Source organism: Ursus arctos, unplaced genomic scaffold (genome assembly GCF_023065955.2).
Source record: "Ursus arctos isolate Adak ecotype North America unplaced genomic scaffold, UrsArc2.0 scaffold_14, whole genome shotgun sequence".
Classification (NCBI taxonomy): Eukaryota; Metazoa; Chordata; class Mammalia; order Carnivora; family Ursidae; genus Ursus; species Ursus arctos.
In genome coordinates, this window is record NW_026622808.1 from 5,868,352 (window position 1) to 5,884,939 (window position 16,588).

General features: G+C 40.5%; 1 protein-coding gene across 2 annotated transcripts in view; it reads right to left on the reverse strand.

Annotated features, from left to right (window-relative positions):
* The window catches only part of MYOCD (myocardin), a 98,275-nt gene that overhangs the window by 59,081 nt on the left and 22,606 nt on the right, over positions 1-16,588 (reverse strand). For both annotated transcript variants that reach the window (XM_044391805.3, XM_048227181.2), the window contains exon 2: positions 532-597. In XM_044391805.3, coding sequence (XP_044247740.3) covers positions 532-597 — 66 coding nt within the window. The remainder of the gene's footprint in view (positions 1-531; positions 598-16,588) is intronic.

The following is a 16,588-nucleotide window of genomic DNA, read 5'->3' on the forward strand; positions in this document are numbered from 1 at the left end:
TTAAATCTGTGTACTAAAAGATACGATAATCCTTCTTCTTTGACTCAAATTTTGGCCAGTAATTCAATATTATACCATTGATGCCAGAAAGGCATTGGTTCCCAGTGTTCCAGAAAGGAAGCACTTGACAATATTCAATTAATTGTGGACTCAAGTACCCCAAACAGAATGGAAACCGAGGAGGTAAGAGGATTGACATGTGATTGATGATTCTGGAAAGAACAGGGATGACATCCTAAAAGTAAGAGAAGGGTGAGGAGTGCCCACAGTGAATTGTGTTTCCTCTAAAAACAAACCCACCAGTTGGCATTTTAGCTACAACCTATGTCATGAAAGGGAAGACCATGCAGGTGAGAAGATTCTGGGGCAAAGAATCCAAGGTCTGGGGTTCCTGCAGACATGGAGTCTACTAGGATCCTGGGGGAGACCCATCCACAGGCTTAGGCTCAATGACCTTGGACGTGCTTTCCAGCTCCTACATCGCATGGTCCCCCGGTAACAGACGGGTGAACAAGAGACTCAGCTACTCACGTGGTGTTATGCCTCGGTTAGCCAGCTGTTCCTGGGTCCTCCTCTGCTGAAGCCGTAACTGCAAAACTTAGAAAAGAGAGTGTTAGTCTGTAAGTTGGGCTGCATAGGATTATAGTTGTTTATTTTTACATTAGAATTTTTGCCCAGCCTTTCTCATTTTATTCTTATTTTTTAAAATATTTTATTTATTTGGGTATCTATTTAGAGAGAGCGGGCACTCACACAAGGTGGGGAGGGGCAGAGGGCGAAGGAGAAAGAATCTCAAGCAGGCTCCACACTCAATGTGGAGCCCGACATGGGGCTTGATCGCAAGACCGGTGCGATCACGACTTGAGCCAAAATCAAGAGTCGGACTCTTGAGGGACTGAGCCATCCAGGCTCCCCTCATTTTATTTTTAGAACAGTTCTGAACTTTTGCGTGAAGTACGTTTGTATTTCTGCTGCAGACGTGGCGAAAGAAAAGAGCAGAGACCCTGAGGGGGCTGCAGGGATTTGCAGGAAGTCTGTGACAAGTTGGAACTGGAATGCTCCCCATCTCCCTATTATCCACTTTGGAGATAAACATCAGCCGATTCCGGTGGGAGTTTGCCTGCACTTTCAAAAGGGAGAGAGAATGAAGAAAGCAATAGGCTTTGATGCCCATGTGGCTTCAAATCTCACCTCTAGCCCTTTCAAAAGGTGGGTGACCCTGGGCCAGTTGCTTAACCTCTCCGACCCCTGGTTCCCTCATGTGTGAATGGGAACGATGACTACCTTGAGCTGCTGCTATGAAGTTCGATAAACAATGTATGTAAGTCGCTTAGCAGAGTGAATGGGACAAAGTAATTCATCAATAAGCAGGGGTGTTATGAGCATCTGGGACCCATTTGGAATTTCAAAGATGGACTATGGGAGTCAGGTTTTGCTTAGAAAAGTTAAAACACTGTAAATTGTTCCACCTTTATATTATAAAACTTTGTTGCTATCCATAGCACAAATAGATTATATGTACCATATACACATGTAAATAGTTTTAAAAAACTATATTTAAAATAATGAGTGTAGCATTCATGATTTTCTCCTACTCCCTCTCTATTCTCCCCCTAAAAATTCTTTGGACACTTAGCCTCTCCCTCATGGATATTCCATTTCCTCAAGGAGATTCTTCTTCTTTTTTTTAATTAATTAGTTTGAGAGAGAGAGGGTGAGAGAGCACACATCTGAGTTGGGGGAGGGGCAGAGGGAGAAGGGGAGAATCCCAAGCAGACTTCCCGCAGAGCGCTGAGCCTGATGCAGGGCTTGATCTCACAACCTTGAGACCATAACCTAATAAAGAGCTGGACGCTCAACCGACTGAGCCACCCAGGCATCCCTCTCAGGGAGATTCTAAGTTTACCCTCTTGGCTCTGGCGTTTAAATTGCTCAGAATTAGGATAGAAGGAGCAAACATTTGCAAAAAGAGGGATTGGTCTAATCAACTTATAATGAAAAGAGAGAACGAGAGAACTGCCTTTAAAGAAGAGAAAATTAGAATGGAGAGAAGAGGAGCAAAAATAAGGAGACAATGTGGGCTGACTTTCAAGTTGATTTAGGGTCTCAGAGTGAGGCATCAGAGCAAATGCAGTCACAATACTGAAAGAGTAATGGAGAAAGATAATTTTTTAAAATGCTGCCATGGTTTTGAATTGGACCCTCATCAATCTTCTTCTTTGAGAGATCAATATTGTTGAATTGCTTTTAACTACTTTTGGTTGCTGGACTGTGCTTCATCCTGGCCTCACTCTACTCCAAGTTAGGACTGGACAATAAAGAAGCCCAAACAAATGAAAATGATACGAGAGCTTGTTATTTAAGCCCTCCTTCAGAACGGCCCTCACACTAATAAAAGCCGTAAACTTTTGAACTCTGAACAAACTATGAGAAATAACTACCCGAGGATTCTGAAGCAAACAAAATCAGGCAGCTGGTAGAGGGGAGTTGAAACTTGGAGAAGTGACTTGCATGGGGGTGCATTTCCTATTTGGGAGAAACTGAGGGTGACCTGGAGTCATAAAGTGTCAAGTAAAACTCTAATAGAAAACATGCCCATCTTTCTGTGCAGAGAAATCAGAACAAGGTGCCTGGACAACCACAGCTGAGTTGTGGTTCAATCTAAAAAACCATAGATTGAAGAGGACCTCACGTAGGGGAGAGAGCTGGAGAAGGAAGGGATCCCCAAACTATGCATATGAACCCTCACAAGTTTCAGGTTGACCCCTTAATGATGTTTCCATGGGGCAGACTGAAAGCAGCACAGCAAAGGTTGAAAATTAAACTGAAATTTGAAACTCTGTGCACGTAGGCAAAAAAGGACTTAATGTTTGAATCCCCCTGGATTGTGTGCTCAAACAAAACAAAAAAACAAAACAAAACCAGCAGGATTGTAAAAGAATTCAGAGTTTATGTAACACAAGACAGAATTCTAGGATACAATCCAAAATTACACTTCACACAAAGAACCATGAAGAACCAGGAAAATGCAATCCATTTTAAACAGAAAAGACAATTAACTGATGCTAGCCTTGAGATGTCCCAGATGTTGGAATTATCACACTAGTACTTTAAAGTAGTTATTTTCTTTCTTTTCTTCTTCTTCTTCTTCTTTTTTTTTTTTAGAGGCTGGTGGGGCAGGGGTAAGGAAGAGAGAGAATCTTATGAAGGCTCCATACGAGGCTCAATCTCACAACCCTGAGATCATGATTTGAGCCAAAATCAAGAGTCAGATACTAAACCAACTGAGCTACCCAGGCGCCCCTAAAGTAGTTATTTTCAACTATGTTCAATGAAGTAAAAGAAAACATGCTTGAAATAAATGGAATGACAGGAAATATCAGCAGCAAAATAGACACATAAAGAGAAGCCATAAAAAACTAAAACTTAATGGTAGAGTATCTGAAATAAAAAGTCCATGAATGAGCTTAATGAAAGAATAAATATCAGGGGTGCCTGGGTGGCTCAATTGGTTGAGGGTCCGACTTGATCATGGTTCAGGTATTGATCTCACAGTTGTCAGTTTGAGCCCCATGTTGGGCTCCATGCTGGGCATGAAGCCTGCTTAAAAAAAAAAAAAAAAGAATACATACTAGAGGGAATGACTCAGTAAAATTGAAGATAGATCAAAATTAAGAAGAGAGAGGAAAACGACGGAAAAAATGGACACACAGATAACCTCATGGACCTGTGCCACAATATCAAAAAGTCTAAATCAGCTAATTAGAGTCCCAGAAACAGAACGGAGAAATAAATAATAGTCTCAAACTTCCAAATTTTGTGAAGGACATAAATTCACAGATTCCAAAAGGTCAACAAACCCCAAACCAGACATATTCACAGAAAACCACGCTCAGATACATCATCATCCAACGACTAACCCAAAGATAAAGAGAAAACCCTGAAAGTATCCAGGGAAAAGCAACACATTATATAAAGGGAAACACTGGTTCTCATCCAGAAAGTATGGAAGCCAGAAGATAAAACAGAAGCAAAATGCAAAACACAGAACAAAAGTCAACACCAAATAAGAAATGTCCTCTAGGGGGCGCCTGGGTGGCACAGCGGTTAAGCGTCTGCCTTCGGCTCAGGGCGTGATCCCGGCGTTATGGGATCGAGACCCATATCAGGCTCCTCCGCTATGAGCCTGCTTCTCCCTCTCCCACTCCCCCTGCTTGTGTTCCCTCTCTCACTGGCTGTCTCTATCTCTGTCAAATAAATAAATAAAATCTTAAAAAAAAAAAAAAAAGAAAGAAATGTCCTCTAGATACGAAGATAAGATAAAGATGCTTTCAGGTAAAGAGAAAGTAAGATAATTTGTTGCCAGTAGATTTTACTACAAGAAATGCTTAAGGAAATCTTCAGGCTGAATGGAAATGAGAGCAGAAAGAAAACCGGATATTTGGGAATGACTAGAGAATATCAGAATTTGTAACTGTTTTGGTAAATATTAAAAATATTTTTCTTCTTAAGTTTTAAAAGAACGTACGTAACTGTTTAGAGAAAAATTATAATATTGTCTTGTGATGGTCCTAAGGCACGTAGATGTAATAGAGATTACAACTACAACATGAAAGGCCCTTTATGACTGCAAGATTTCGACACTTTACATGTAATGGTATAATATTAACTACAGGTAAACTGCAAAAGATTAATGAAGAGCAACTAATAAAAATACAAAGAGGAGGGGCCCCTGGGTGGCTCAGTCAGATAAGTGTCCGACTCTTGATCTCAGGGTTGTGAGTTCAAGCCCTGTGTTGGGCTTGGAGCCTACTTCAAAAAAAAAAAAAAAATACAAAGAGGAATAGCTTAAAAAACACCAATAAATTAAAATGGAATACAAAAAAATATTCAAAGAATCCAAAAGAATGTGAAAAGTAGGGACTACAGAAACAAAAAGGAGAGGGATAAACAGAAAATAAACATTAAAATGGCAGAAGTCCAAGGACATTAATAATGACATTAAATTTTAATGGTCTAAACCCTCAAATTAAAAGGCAAAGATTATCAGAAGGAATAAAAATTCAATATGCAATTATATGCTGTCTCTATATAGATACTTCATATATAAAGACCCAGGTTGGTGGAAAGACAATAGATGGGGAAAAACATAGCATACAAACAATAAACATAAGAAATTGGCTCTACAATATCAGATAAAAGAGACTTCAAGCCAAAACGTATTATCGGAGATAAAGAAGGGACATTTCATAATTATAAAAGACCTGGCAATTGTAAGTGGATAGGCATCTAATAAAATCCTCAAGCAAATGAAACAAAAACTGGCAGAATAAGAGGGATAAACAGACAATTTCAAAATCATAGTAGGAGATTTTATGATTCCTCTGTCAACATTTGATAGAACTAGATTTAAAAGAAAAATCACTGATGACATTGGGATTTGAATGATTATCCGCCATCTTGATTTAACTGATATTTACAGGGCACAGTGTTCAATAACTTAACATTTACCATTCTTTAAAGGTTCATTTACTACATTCACCAACATATACTAGGACATAAAATAAGTTTCAATACACTGTTTTAAAAAAAGATTAAACTCCTATACAGTATGGTCTCTGATCACATTGGAATTAATCAGAAATCAAACGTAATACGCTATTTAGGAAACTATTTGGCAATACACTTCTAAATAATTTGTAGGTCAAAGAAGAAATCGCAAGGGAAATTAGAATCATTTTTAATTGCCTGGTAATGCATATACAATACTACGATTATGTGATACAGCTAACGCAGTGCTTAGAGGGAAACTTCAGACAAAATATAGATTTTTTTACATTGACTTATTTATTTGAGTGAGAGAGCAAGCAAAGGGGGGGGAGGGGCAGAGGGAGAAGCAGGCTCCCTGCTCAGCAGGGGCTCAATCCCAGGACCCTGAGATCATGACCTGAGCTGAAATCAAGAGTCCGACGACGCTTAACCAACCGACTGAGCCACCCAGCGGCCCCCAGACAAGAGGGAAAATTTAAAATCAATGACCTAAGATTCTATCTAATAAGCTGAAACAGAAGTATGCCCAAGGTGAGTAGACAGAAGAGAATGCCATTAGAGCAGAAGTCTTCAAAATAGAAAGCAGACAAGTAGCAGAGAAAATTCACTGAGCCAAAAGGTGGTTCTTTACAAAGACCAACTAAATTGACAGATTCCTACCTAGACTGATCAAATAAAAAAAGAGAGAGAATAAATTTTACCAATATCAAGAATAAAAAGATGGGTTATAACTGCAGACCTAACAGGATATTAAGGATTAAAAAGGATTTTAGGAGAATATCATTAACAATTTTGTGCCAATATACTTGACAACTTTTGTATAAAATAGAAAAACTTTTTGAAATCTACAACTTCTCAAAATTAATACAAGAAGAAATATAAACCTGAATAGTGTTATATGACTAAATAAGTGGCATTACGAACTTGTCCCCTTAAGAACTCCAGACCCAGATGACTTTACTGGTAAATTCAATCAAAACATTGCGATTGCAATGAGTTGTTTTCCACGTTCTCTATCAAATAACCTCCATCTTCTACATGTCACACTGAAAGTAAACAAGAATCCTCCTTGATTTTGTATTTCAATACCATAGATCTTAGTGCAACAAATGGGAACAATTTCGAGAGACATCCTGTGGTTGGAATCAGCCCTTCTGAAGGCTGTTTCGGTGCTCTGGACAACAAGCTATTTTGACTTAGATTGAGCTGGATAGAGGCCGTAGTAAGGGAAATGAGAGGGAAAAAAAAAAAATGAAAAACATTTTGAACAAGAAGAACTGGAAGAATTTGCTGATAAAAAGGAGGAGAGAAATATGTGTTACTATCAAAGGGGCTTGTTAGTCTGGGATCTTTATGCTGTAGAAGATTTACGAACTCTCTGATGTTATCAGTAACTATGTCTGCACTTACGTACTTTTTCTTGGGAGTGGGTCCATAGCCCTTGCTAGATTCCCAAAGGGGCCCAAGGCCTCCAAAATTTAAGTCCCACTAATCCAGAAATGTGAAAACCCAGGGTTTTGAGAGCATGCATTAGAGTTCAGTTATAATGATGTGACGAAGAAGTCCGGGGAAAAATGATTAGTTTAATTTTAAACAGTCTGAATTTTAGGAGTCCCAGTAAATGATAAACAATGTTCCTGATATGCGATTTGAAAAATGGAGCTGGAGAAAGTCTCAGGGGTCAGGGCTGATTTGGGATGCTGTCTCCAAAGAAGTGGCCATGAAAACTTTTATCAGAATTCCTAAGACAGAGGGGTATGTTATCGGAGGAAAGGAAAGATAAAATGAAAATAGGAATAAAAATGACTTCACCAATCAAGAAAAACTAACATTAAAAGGAGCTGGTAAAGGACATAATTAGTGTGGCTCATAATTAGTTTTGGGTATGGAATGTGGAGAAATCACTGTGCTATTTGACATCGCTCATTCCCATACTCGCCCCTTTTTAATCATTTGCCGATTTTCACGTTAAAAAGATCAAAGGCAAAATTCATCACATTCCTTCAACCTTTCAATAAGTACCTGATGGCCCGCTATGGGAGAGACATTGCTTGTTATCAGCATAACTGGTGACTAGGACAGGTGGTCACCACTCTCAAAGCCATAACTTCCTAGCTGGTGAGATAAACACAATTTTTCCTGAGTACTCCTTTTTGGTTTTTTCCTACTTTATTTTGCCTTCTCTAAGTACCACTCTTCCTTTGGAATAAAATTTTTCCCCAAAGAACAAGCTGGTCTTCGGAGCTTTGTGAAGTCCCTGAAATTGTATGCAACGTGCGTATATATGCCTGTTTTTGTGGACTGGCCCGTGACTTCTTTCAGATTTTAGGAAGTCTCTGGGATGTCCAGAAGTTAAGCACCATCAATTCTGATCTAGACTTGATCATCTCACATCTTTTCTAGCAGGTTCTCTCCTTACAGGGCACCTTGCACATCTTATCAGACTAATTTCCCTGAAACCTATTTTTGTATGATTACTCTGTGCGGTATCCTTCAGTGGCTCCTGATTCTGGCGTCTGAGATCTTCTCCACAAGCACTATTCCCCACACAAACTCTCCAAACTCTCTCCTCCAGTTTCGTCTGTTTCCGCCTGAGCCCAACACCTAACCAAATGCGTTTCCACATCTTGCCTTTGATTATGATATCCCCACAGGTGGAATCTGGTGTACGGTTTGAGGCTAGCCTATAATTTAAATTTATTCCAAAGAGTTGGCAAACTATATATATCTGAAACTTTAATTAAAGACTTTCCCTTTGTCCACTGATTTGTATATCACCTTTGTCATTTACTAAAGTGCTGATATCAGCTATGATCTATTTCTAGGTGCTAAATTCTAATTTGTACTAACTTATGCTTTCTATCCTTTTCTCTTTTTTAGCAGCAAAAGTAGTACATGGTTCCTAATTCCTAGAATTAACAGAATGATAGCTTTAAAAATCCATACCTGCCCTGGAAAAGACAAAGGGGATTCCTCAGTGGATTGAAATTTTAAATAATCTTTGAGAGATGAACAGAATATGGGATTGGATTAGAACAGTGCATTGTAAGACATATGGAAGTGAGTGACAGGAGGCCTTGCCAAGCATCCTCCTTGCCCAGGAGCACAAGGGGGTGTAAAGCTCCCTCTCACAGGGCTGTTCGATAGGGTACACAAGGAAAAGGTCAGTCTCTACCATGTCCTGTACTCCCCCCCACACTGGACCAGGCATTGGTAACGGGATGGAACCATCAGTCTCCAGGTAGGAGCAGCAAATATGGCACCTGGGGAGACACAGGGGTGGACTCTGGATTGTTGGCAATACCCAAGAGGGTCAATAACACTTCGTTGCCTGAAACCAGCTACTGGACATTCTGTGCTTCTCCCCCAGTCCCTCAAATCAGATCAAAGCACATGTGTCAGCAACGTATGCTTCCCTACCACGCTGTGCTCATCGGTGCATCAGGCAGTCTAACAACTTTCCAGAAAGGGCACAAGGTGAGGGTACGATTAAGAATCACCTAACCTGGGAGGAATGTCAGCACTACAAAAGACTCTAAACATATAACAAAGGAACATATACTTAAGGTGACAGTATGAACAAATGAGAACAGACCTTTCTCAGACACGAGAATCTTCATTAATTAGACATAAAAGTGGTGTCTGGGTGACTCAGATGGTTAAGCATCTGCCTTTGGTTCAAGTCATGATCTCCAGGTCCTGGGGTTGAGCCCCATATCCGGCTCCCAACTTAGTGGGGCCTCTGCTTCTCCCTCTACCTCTCCCCCTGCTGGTGCTCTCTCTCTCTCTTTCAAATGAATAAATAAAATCTTTAAAATAAAATAAAATAAAATAAAATAAACTGGGGGAGGGGCGGGAAAAATAATCACCACCTCACACCCATTAGGATGGCTACAATGAAAGAAAGAAAGAAAGAAAGAAAGAAAGAAAGAAAGAAAGAAAGAAAGAAAGAAAGAAGGAAGAAGAGTTGGCAAGGCCGTGGAGAAACTGGAATCCTTGTGCGCTGCTGGTAGGAATATAAAACGGTGCAACCCCTATGGAAAACAATATGGCGGCTCCTCAAAAAATTCAAAATAGAATTACCATATGATCCAGCAATCCTGGTTCTGAGTACATACTCCAAAGAAGCAAAAGCAGGAAACTGAAGAGGTGCTTGTACACTCACGTTCATAGCAGCATTATTCGTGATAACCAAGGAATGGACGTGACCCAAGCATCCATCAACAGATGAATGGACAATGTGTTGTATACACATATACTAGAGTATAAGTCAGCCTTCAAAAGGGAGGACGTTCTGGCACCTGCCATAGTACGGATGGAACTCGAGGACATTATGCTGAGAGAAACAAGCCAGTCATGCAAAGACAGATACTGTGTGAAGTACCCAGAGTTGTCAAATCCACAAAGGCAGAACATAGAATGGTGGTTTCCAGGTGATGGTGTGGGGGGAAGGAAGACACTGGTAATGACTGGGCAATAGGGATGAAGTTTCAGTTTTGCAAGATAAAGAGAGTTCTGGAGACGGATGGTGGTGATGGTTGCACGACAATGTCAATATGCCTAATGCCACTGAACTGGACACTTAAAAACACTTAAGATGGTACATTTTATATTGTGGGTGTTTTGCAAGCGCAAAATTAAATTACGTAAGTAAAGCAAACGTTGAATGAGGATATAGTCCATCAAGATAAACTCAAACGGGTGGCTGAATATTGGAACGAATGTAGTCAAACATGAATTACTAAGCAAGGAGACGAGCTGAACGGTTCTCTTAGAACATAATACAAAGCGATAAAAGACTGGAAAGCAAAATCAATATGTACTCCATGTAGACACAATGCAAAATAGAGAAAAAGTTTCCGGAAAAAAAAAAAATACTCCTGAACTAGACCTAACTATTATCCATGTCTGATTCATGTCCTCGAGGTCCTTTCTCTTAGATGTTTATGTGAGATCACATTATAAATCCTTCCTTCCTTAACTGATTTTTATTAGTAACACATCACAGGTATGTTTCCATATCACTTAATACCCTTCCAAAGACACTATTTTGGTAGCTGCACCTTTCATTTTTTTGGTTATTCTGTACGTTATCGAACCGAATGCCTACTGTTAAATATTTACTTTGTTTCTAGTATGTTGCAACAGTGGACACCCTGTAGTCAATTTAGAGCCACAGCTTCAATATGACTTTAGGATACACTCCTAGAAGTGAATTGTTTGGGTTCTGGACGTCTCAAATTTGAAAGTTTGTGGTCTGTAAGTCAAACAGCTCTCCTGAAAGGTTGTTCTGATTTTCTTCTCACTAGTGAAGGGTGGCAGGTTGCCCTCGGCCCATTGCCTGGCCACTCTTATCACCCTGTAATCCGGCTTTCCACCAAAGCTGGAGGCCTGGCTGCCAGGTCAGTGCTCCAAGCCTACAGAGAACAGCCAGAGCGCCAAGGCCAGGAGGACCCTGGCAATGGAACTAACTCGTCCCTGGGTGGCTTTGGCAGAGCTCTGATGCTGGAGATGGGAGCTGAAAGACCACCTCCATTTGTGTGGCTGCTCCCAGCTGCATGTCAGGGAGTCCTGACCCTTTGGGCAAAAACTTTGTGCTTGGTGAAGCAGGCTTTCCCTGTGGGCACAGCTGTCCTCGGCCAGCACTGGCCTCCTTCCTGAACTGCCTCTGTGTGCTTCCCTGGGCAGTCCCTCCCTCCCTGCTTTCAAGCTGGCTGGAGCCTTTCATGTCCCCAGAGCTCTTGGCAAACCTCCACCGATCCACCGTAGCTAAAAATACTCTAAGCAGAGGGTTGCTTTTTGGCCCGAGCCTCCCCCACCCCCCACTCCCACTTCTAACCACCTACAAGTTACAGGTATTCATCAAGTCCTCTCTTCAGTTCCTTGGAGGCCATATGGTTCTCTTTGATGGGTGAAGGGAAGGAAGTTCTTGATGTCTTTGTCACCTCAGTATGTTCTCTTACGGTTCTGGCATTTGGGTGTCAATCTTTCGTAACTTTCACAACCGAAGCAATTTTTTTTTTTCATTCTTTTGGCCCTTGTCAGAATTGGGAGTCATATATTTGCACTCAAGTTCCTTCTTTCCTGAGAAGTCCTGGACTCTCGATTCTGATTTCCTCATCTCTCTGGCTATTCTTGTCCCCAGGACTACACTGTTTAAGTTATTGTAGACATAATGCTAGACTTTTAGGTCTGGTACAAAGAATCTTCTATTATACTTTTTAAATAAATATTTTCTGACTACCCTAACCTGTCTTTGCCCCCCAAATAAACTTCAGGACCAGAGTAGCACATTCTAGCACCACCCCAAACACCTACCTCCCCAAAAGAAAATAGGTTCCTTTACTATTTTGTAAAGTGTGAACACTATCCAGTTAGAGCAACAGCCTCCTGTCTGATGATGATTAAATACATAGAAACTTCTGGATCAAGTGTAGCACAGGACCAGGAATAGTTGCCTATATGCAGCTGGGACCAGGCACCTGATTTAAGAATGGGAGCTAGAATAGCTTTACACACCATCAGGTTGCAACCAGAACATGTCACTCACCTGTGCCCAGGACAGGAAGATGAGGGAGCAAGGGAGTTGGGAATGGAACACAGAGACCTAACTTTGACTCCACCATGCCGTGTGACCTTAGACAAGTCACTGTAGCCTTCTCATGTGTAGATAGCAATATTGCTATCACTGATACATCGTAAGAACCAATCGCACAGGGTTGTTGGGGTGGAGGTAATGAGTTAACCACTTCCTAAACCATACAAGGCTGTCAAATGCCTTTCTGGGTTAAATCGATGATGGCAACTTCAGGAGAAAGCCCACCTGTTTGGTTCCGGTTACAGAATCTGGAGGAGAATGGGGAACCGTTTTCAGTGGGAACAATGACATGTAACTTTAAAAAGTCATGCTGCCTAAACGATGGCCAGACCAGGGCTCCAGGTGGTGCAAATCGGGAAAGAGGAATCTGGAGGAATCTTGTATAGAGGGCACTGAAGATATGAGGGATTCCGTCTTTCGCCGAGCGAAGTGGGAATGGCAGGAGTGAACAGAAGAAACGGAGTCATTAATTCCTCACAGATCAGTTCTGGCATTGCGGGAACTAGAAAGGGCCAGTGTCTGGAACAGAAGCTTTTCTAGAAATCATCTCATCGAAACCTCCTGCTAATCCTATAGGACTACAAATTATTATCTCGTGTTGAAGCTTGTAAGGCCCAGAGGGCACCAATAACTCCTCCAAAGCCACAAAGTTACAAAGTGAGGGAAGCGCATTTCACACCCGTGACTTTGGACTCAGGGGTACAAATTCCAAAGGGATCCATGTTCTACCTTATGTTTTAATGTATTTCCCCCATTTGGCGGGGTTCCTTCCAAATGAAGGAGGAGCCCCTGTAACATGAGGCATACACCTCATGCTATCTGCCACCTAGGTAGCTCAACATAAGGGACCCTCTGCTCAACAGCACTGCCCGAAGTGTCTCCATAGCAACAGTCACGTAGGACATCGTTGTCTCTCTGGAGCCAACAGGAAGCCGGGTGACTAACCTACCCGACACAGGTGATGGGCCCCGCTGAGTCTCTGATTAGGATGAGGCTCCTGAATGATCCCAAGATCTGACGGCATCACACGGAGCTGTTGCCATGGTTTTGGTGAGAAGTATTGCTTTTCTGAGGATTGCAAAACACTTCATGTTCCAACCCCATGCTCGTTCATTCCTGACAGAGTGGAAAATGTGTCTCCTTGGCTGAAATGTTCCTCTTGAGTCCAGCCCAAAGATGACATTTTTAGGAAAGTTTGAGAAGAATCCTGTGGCTGTTACTGAGTCACGATAGAGTAGAAATGGATCTTTTCTATTTAAAGAGTTTTGTGCTACTGTTTGAAAATGTCATATTGCTAGGGAACGGTGGAAATAGAAAACTTTCCATTTGCCGTCAACAAAGAAAGATCGTTACTGAATGAGAAACAATGGAGTTGAGGAGAAGTTTTCTTACCTGTCTGACTAAAGTAATAGGTTGCTGGCAATAGAATTTAAGAACATGAGTCTAAATAAGCTTGGTGTTCTAGAAAGGGACCATTCATCTGAAATCTAGCACATTCAATTGAAGACCCCATTCTGCTACTACACAGTAGTTACTCTAGAAAGGTCCCAGAATCTCTCTGGATCTCAGTGTCAACATAAGTCTCTGATTAGGAGAAGAGTCTAGAATTGATCTAGAAGAAGAGACTAGATTGATCCCAATTTCCCCAATTTCCCTGATATTAAGAGTCACTTATATACTAAAAAAACCCAAGTACTTCTTTGGACCCTTTCCTGAAGATTATAGGTCAGCAGGTCTAGGATATATTAGAAATCTATTTTAACAAACCTTCCAGGAAATTCTGAGGAAAAAGTAGGTTTGAGAAATAGAGACAAGTAAATACAACGTGCAAAACATGAGACCATGGTTTTATACTTTGCATCTTGCTTTTTCACTGGAAATAAATGGTTACTTTTTGTGGGGGTATGCACGTATAGTTCTCATTTTTAATGGCTACATAGTATTTCACCATGTTTCAATATCTATTTAATCCCCTTTTATTGTACATTTCATGTTCTTTTCTCCAGAAAGGATAGATTATTTCGGATTCCTACCAGAACTATTGGAGGGCCCCCATTTCTCTACACCCTTGTGAAAGAAAATTCTAAAGCGTAGTAAGCAAAACTAAGAGAGTCTTTCGGAACAGGGCGGGGAGGACATTGAGGAAGGAGGCTCGGGCACATCTCCTGTCTCAATTTTTGGAACACTGTGCACTTTTGACTTTTGTCAATTGCAACTTGTCAATTGCACCTCCGCCACCTCCTGGAACACATCCTTCTACTTTGGACTGGAACAGAGATAATGTAGCATCTGGTCGCTGAATAGCCAATAGTCAGTTTAACTCTGTCAGCACCAATCACAATTCCTTCAAAACAAGTTATGTAACCTTGTGGGTTTTGCCTTTATAAGCCTACTCCCTGCTCACGATTTGGAGCACACTCTTGAGTTTGGTTCCTTGCAATCCCTAAAACCCCAAATAATCACTTTTGGTTGTTTTATAACCTCTTCTTCTTGGTCAGCACCCTTATTAACAACGGATGATATTATCACAGAAGAAAAAAAAGCTTTGCTAATGTGATAAGTAATAATGGTATCCCATTACATTTCTGAACTAGTCAAACATGTTTTCATAGATTTGTTGACTATTCATATCTTTTCTTATGTGAATTGCCTGGTAACATTCTTTGCAAATGTTTCCTTTTTTTTTTTTTCCCTTATAGATTTGGGAGAGCTATTTATATTTGAAACACGTTAAATATAGTCCTCTATGTTGTAAATTTCCCCTGGTTTTAGTTTGCCATTCAATCTTGTTTGTGATGATTTTGGCATTTAACATTTCTATAGCAATCCTTTAAAAAAAAAAAACTTATGAATTCTATCTTTGGTATAAACTTAGATCTCCATACCCAGATTATATATTCACTTAAATGTTCCTACATTTTTCTGGGTTTGGTTTTGCATTTAACTTTGCAATGCATCCCATTTTAGTATACAGTATTAGGAAAGGTTCTAATTACTTTTTTGAATTGTTAACTAGTTATTATAACATAATTCCTATAGCAAATGGATTTTAGATACCATGTTTGTCATATAACATAGACTCACATAACCTTGTATGTTTCTACTCATTCTTTGCATTCTGACCTCAATATTTTTGTTTTGTTTGGTGGCAGGCTGGGTTTATCTGACTTATTAAATATCCACTTTATAGGGTGTGGGAGTCTAAGTCGGGATACTTTGAACCTCCCAGTTACACAATCCTAGTTTAGATCCCTCAAACCAAGCCTTCAGAATCCAAGGTTTTAAGAGCCCATAAAGTGGGAAGTAGCTTCTACCCACAGCAGTAACAAAGGCCAACATATTACATTAAGATAGTAGCAACAGGTATTCATATACATGTTTAACATGCAACAGGTAGGGGTAATCGGAGTACGGATCAATTCTGAATGCACCGAGGATTTCTGGCACAAAGAGAAGCAGACAGAAGAGAAAGCAAGGATGGAAGAAAGGTAGAGAGAGGAAGTAAAAAAAGAAATGATGGTAGGAAAACAGGTTTCTTTTCTTTTTCTTTCTTTCTTTTCTTTCTTTCTTTTTTTCTTTTTTTTTACTGTGAGAGTATTTGTGTGTATGTGTATGTAAGTATCTATTCCAGTGAAGACTATTAATTCATGTGTATTTAACAGAAAAGAGAGAGGTGTTAAATCAAGTCACACCAGGTTCTGCCCCAAGAGGGAAATTAGAGGCCAAGTGTCCTGGCAGAAACTCTGGATTTATAAAGCTATGCTTTTGGCCATTTCATGGGCTATGTGTCTCCCTAGGTTCAACATGCAGGTGATTCTAAGGAAGGGGGGAGGAAAGGAAGGGAGAAAGAGGAAAGTGAAAAAAAAAAAAAAAAGCAAAGAAACGAAAGCGTTTTCATATGAAAGATGTGCTGTAAGAATTTCAGAATGAATCTATTTGCTCAACTGTTTAGATAATTTAGAAGCAAAAAATTAGGGACCAGAATGATTGAGCTATGTTTCCTCCTCTAATAAACAGGGTTACTACCCACCCAGGCTTCAGTGTGGGCTGCGTTGGCAAAGCTGGCAGGTCCCACCGAGACCCGGAAATCTCTCTTACTTTCACTCAAGGTGGAAAACAGCTGCTTTCTCCTCCATTGGGTGGAGGAGACTTTTCAGTGCTTCCAGCAACATTACTGTTCTCCAAACAACAACACGAGTTATCTTGGTGTTTCTCAACTCTTTGGCAATTGTTACTTCTTATTTATATTAACTTCCATCTAGAATACTCCATGGGCCAAAGAAATTGTTATTATCCAAAGAACCACAAAGGCTGGGACCGGTGTGTTAACCTTGGATTTGGTTCGTCTTAAGAAATCATCATTGGTCCAATCATCATTGGATTTGCTCCATCTCAAGAAATCATTGCTAAGAACATCATTCTTACTTGTTACTTCTCCCA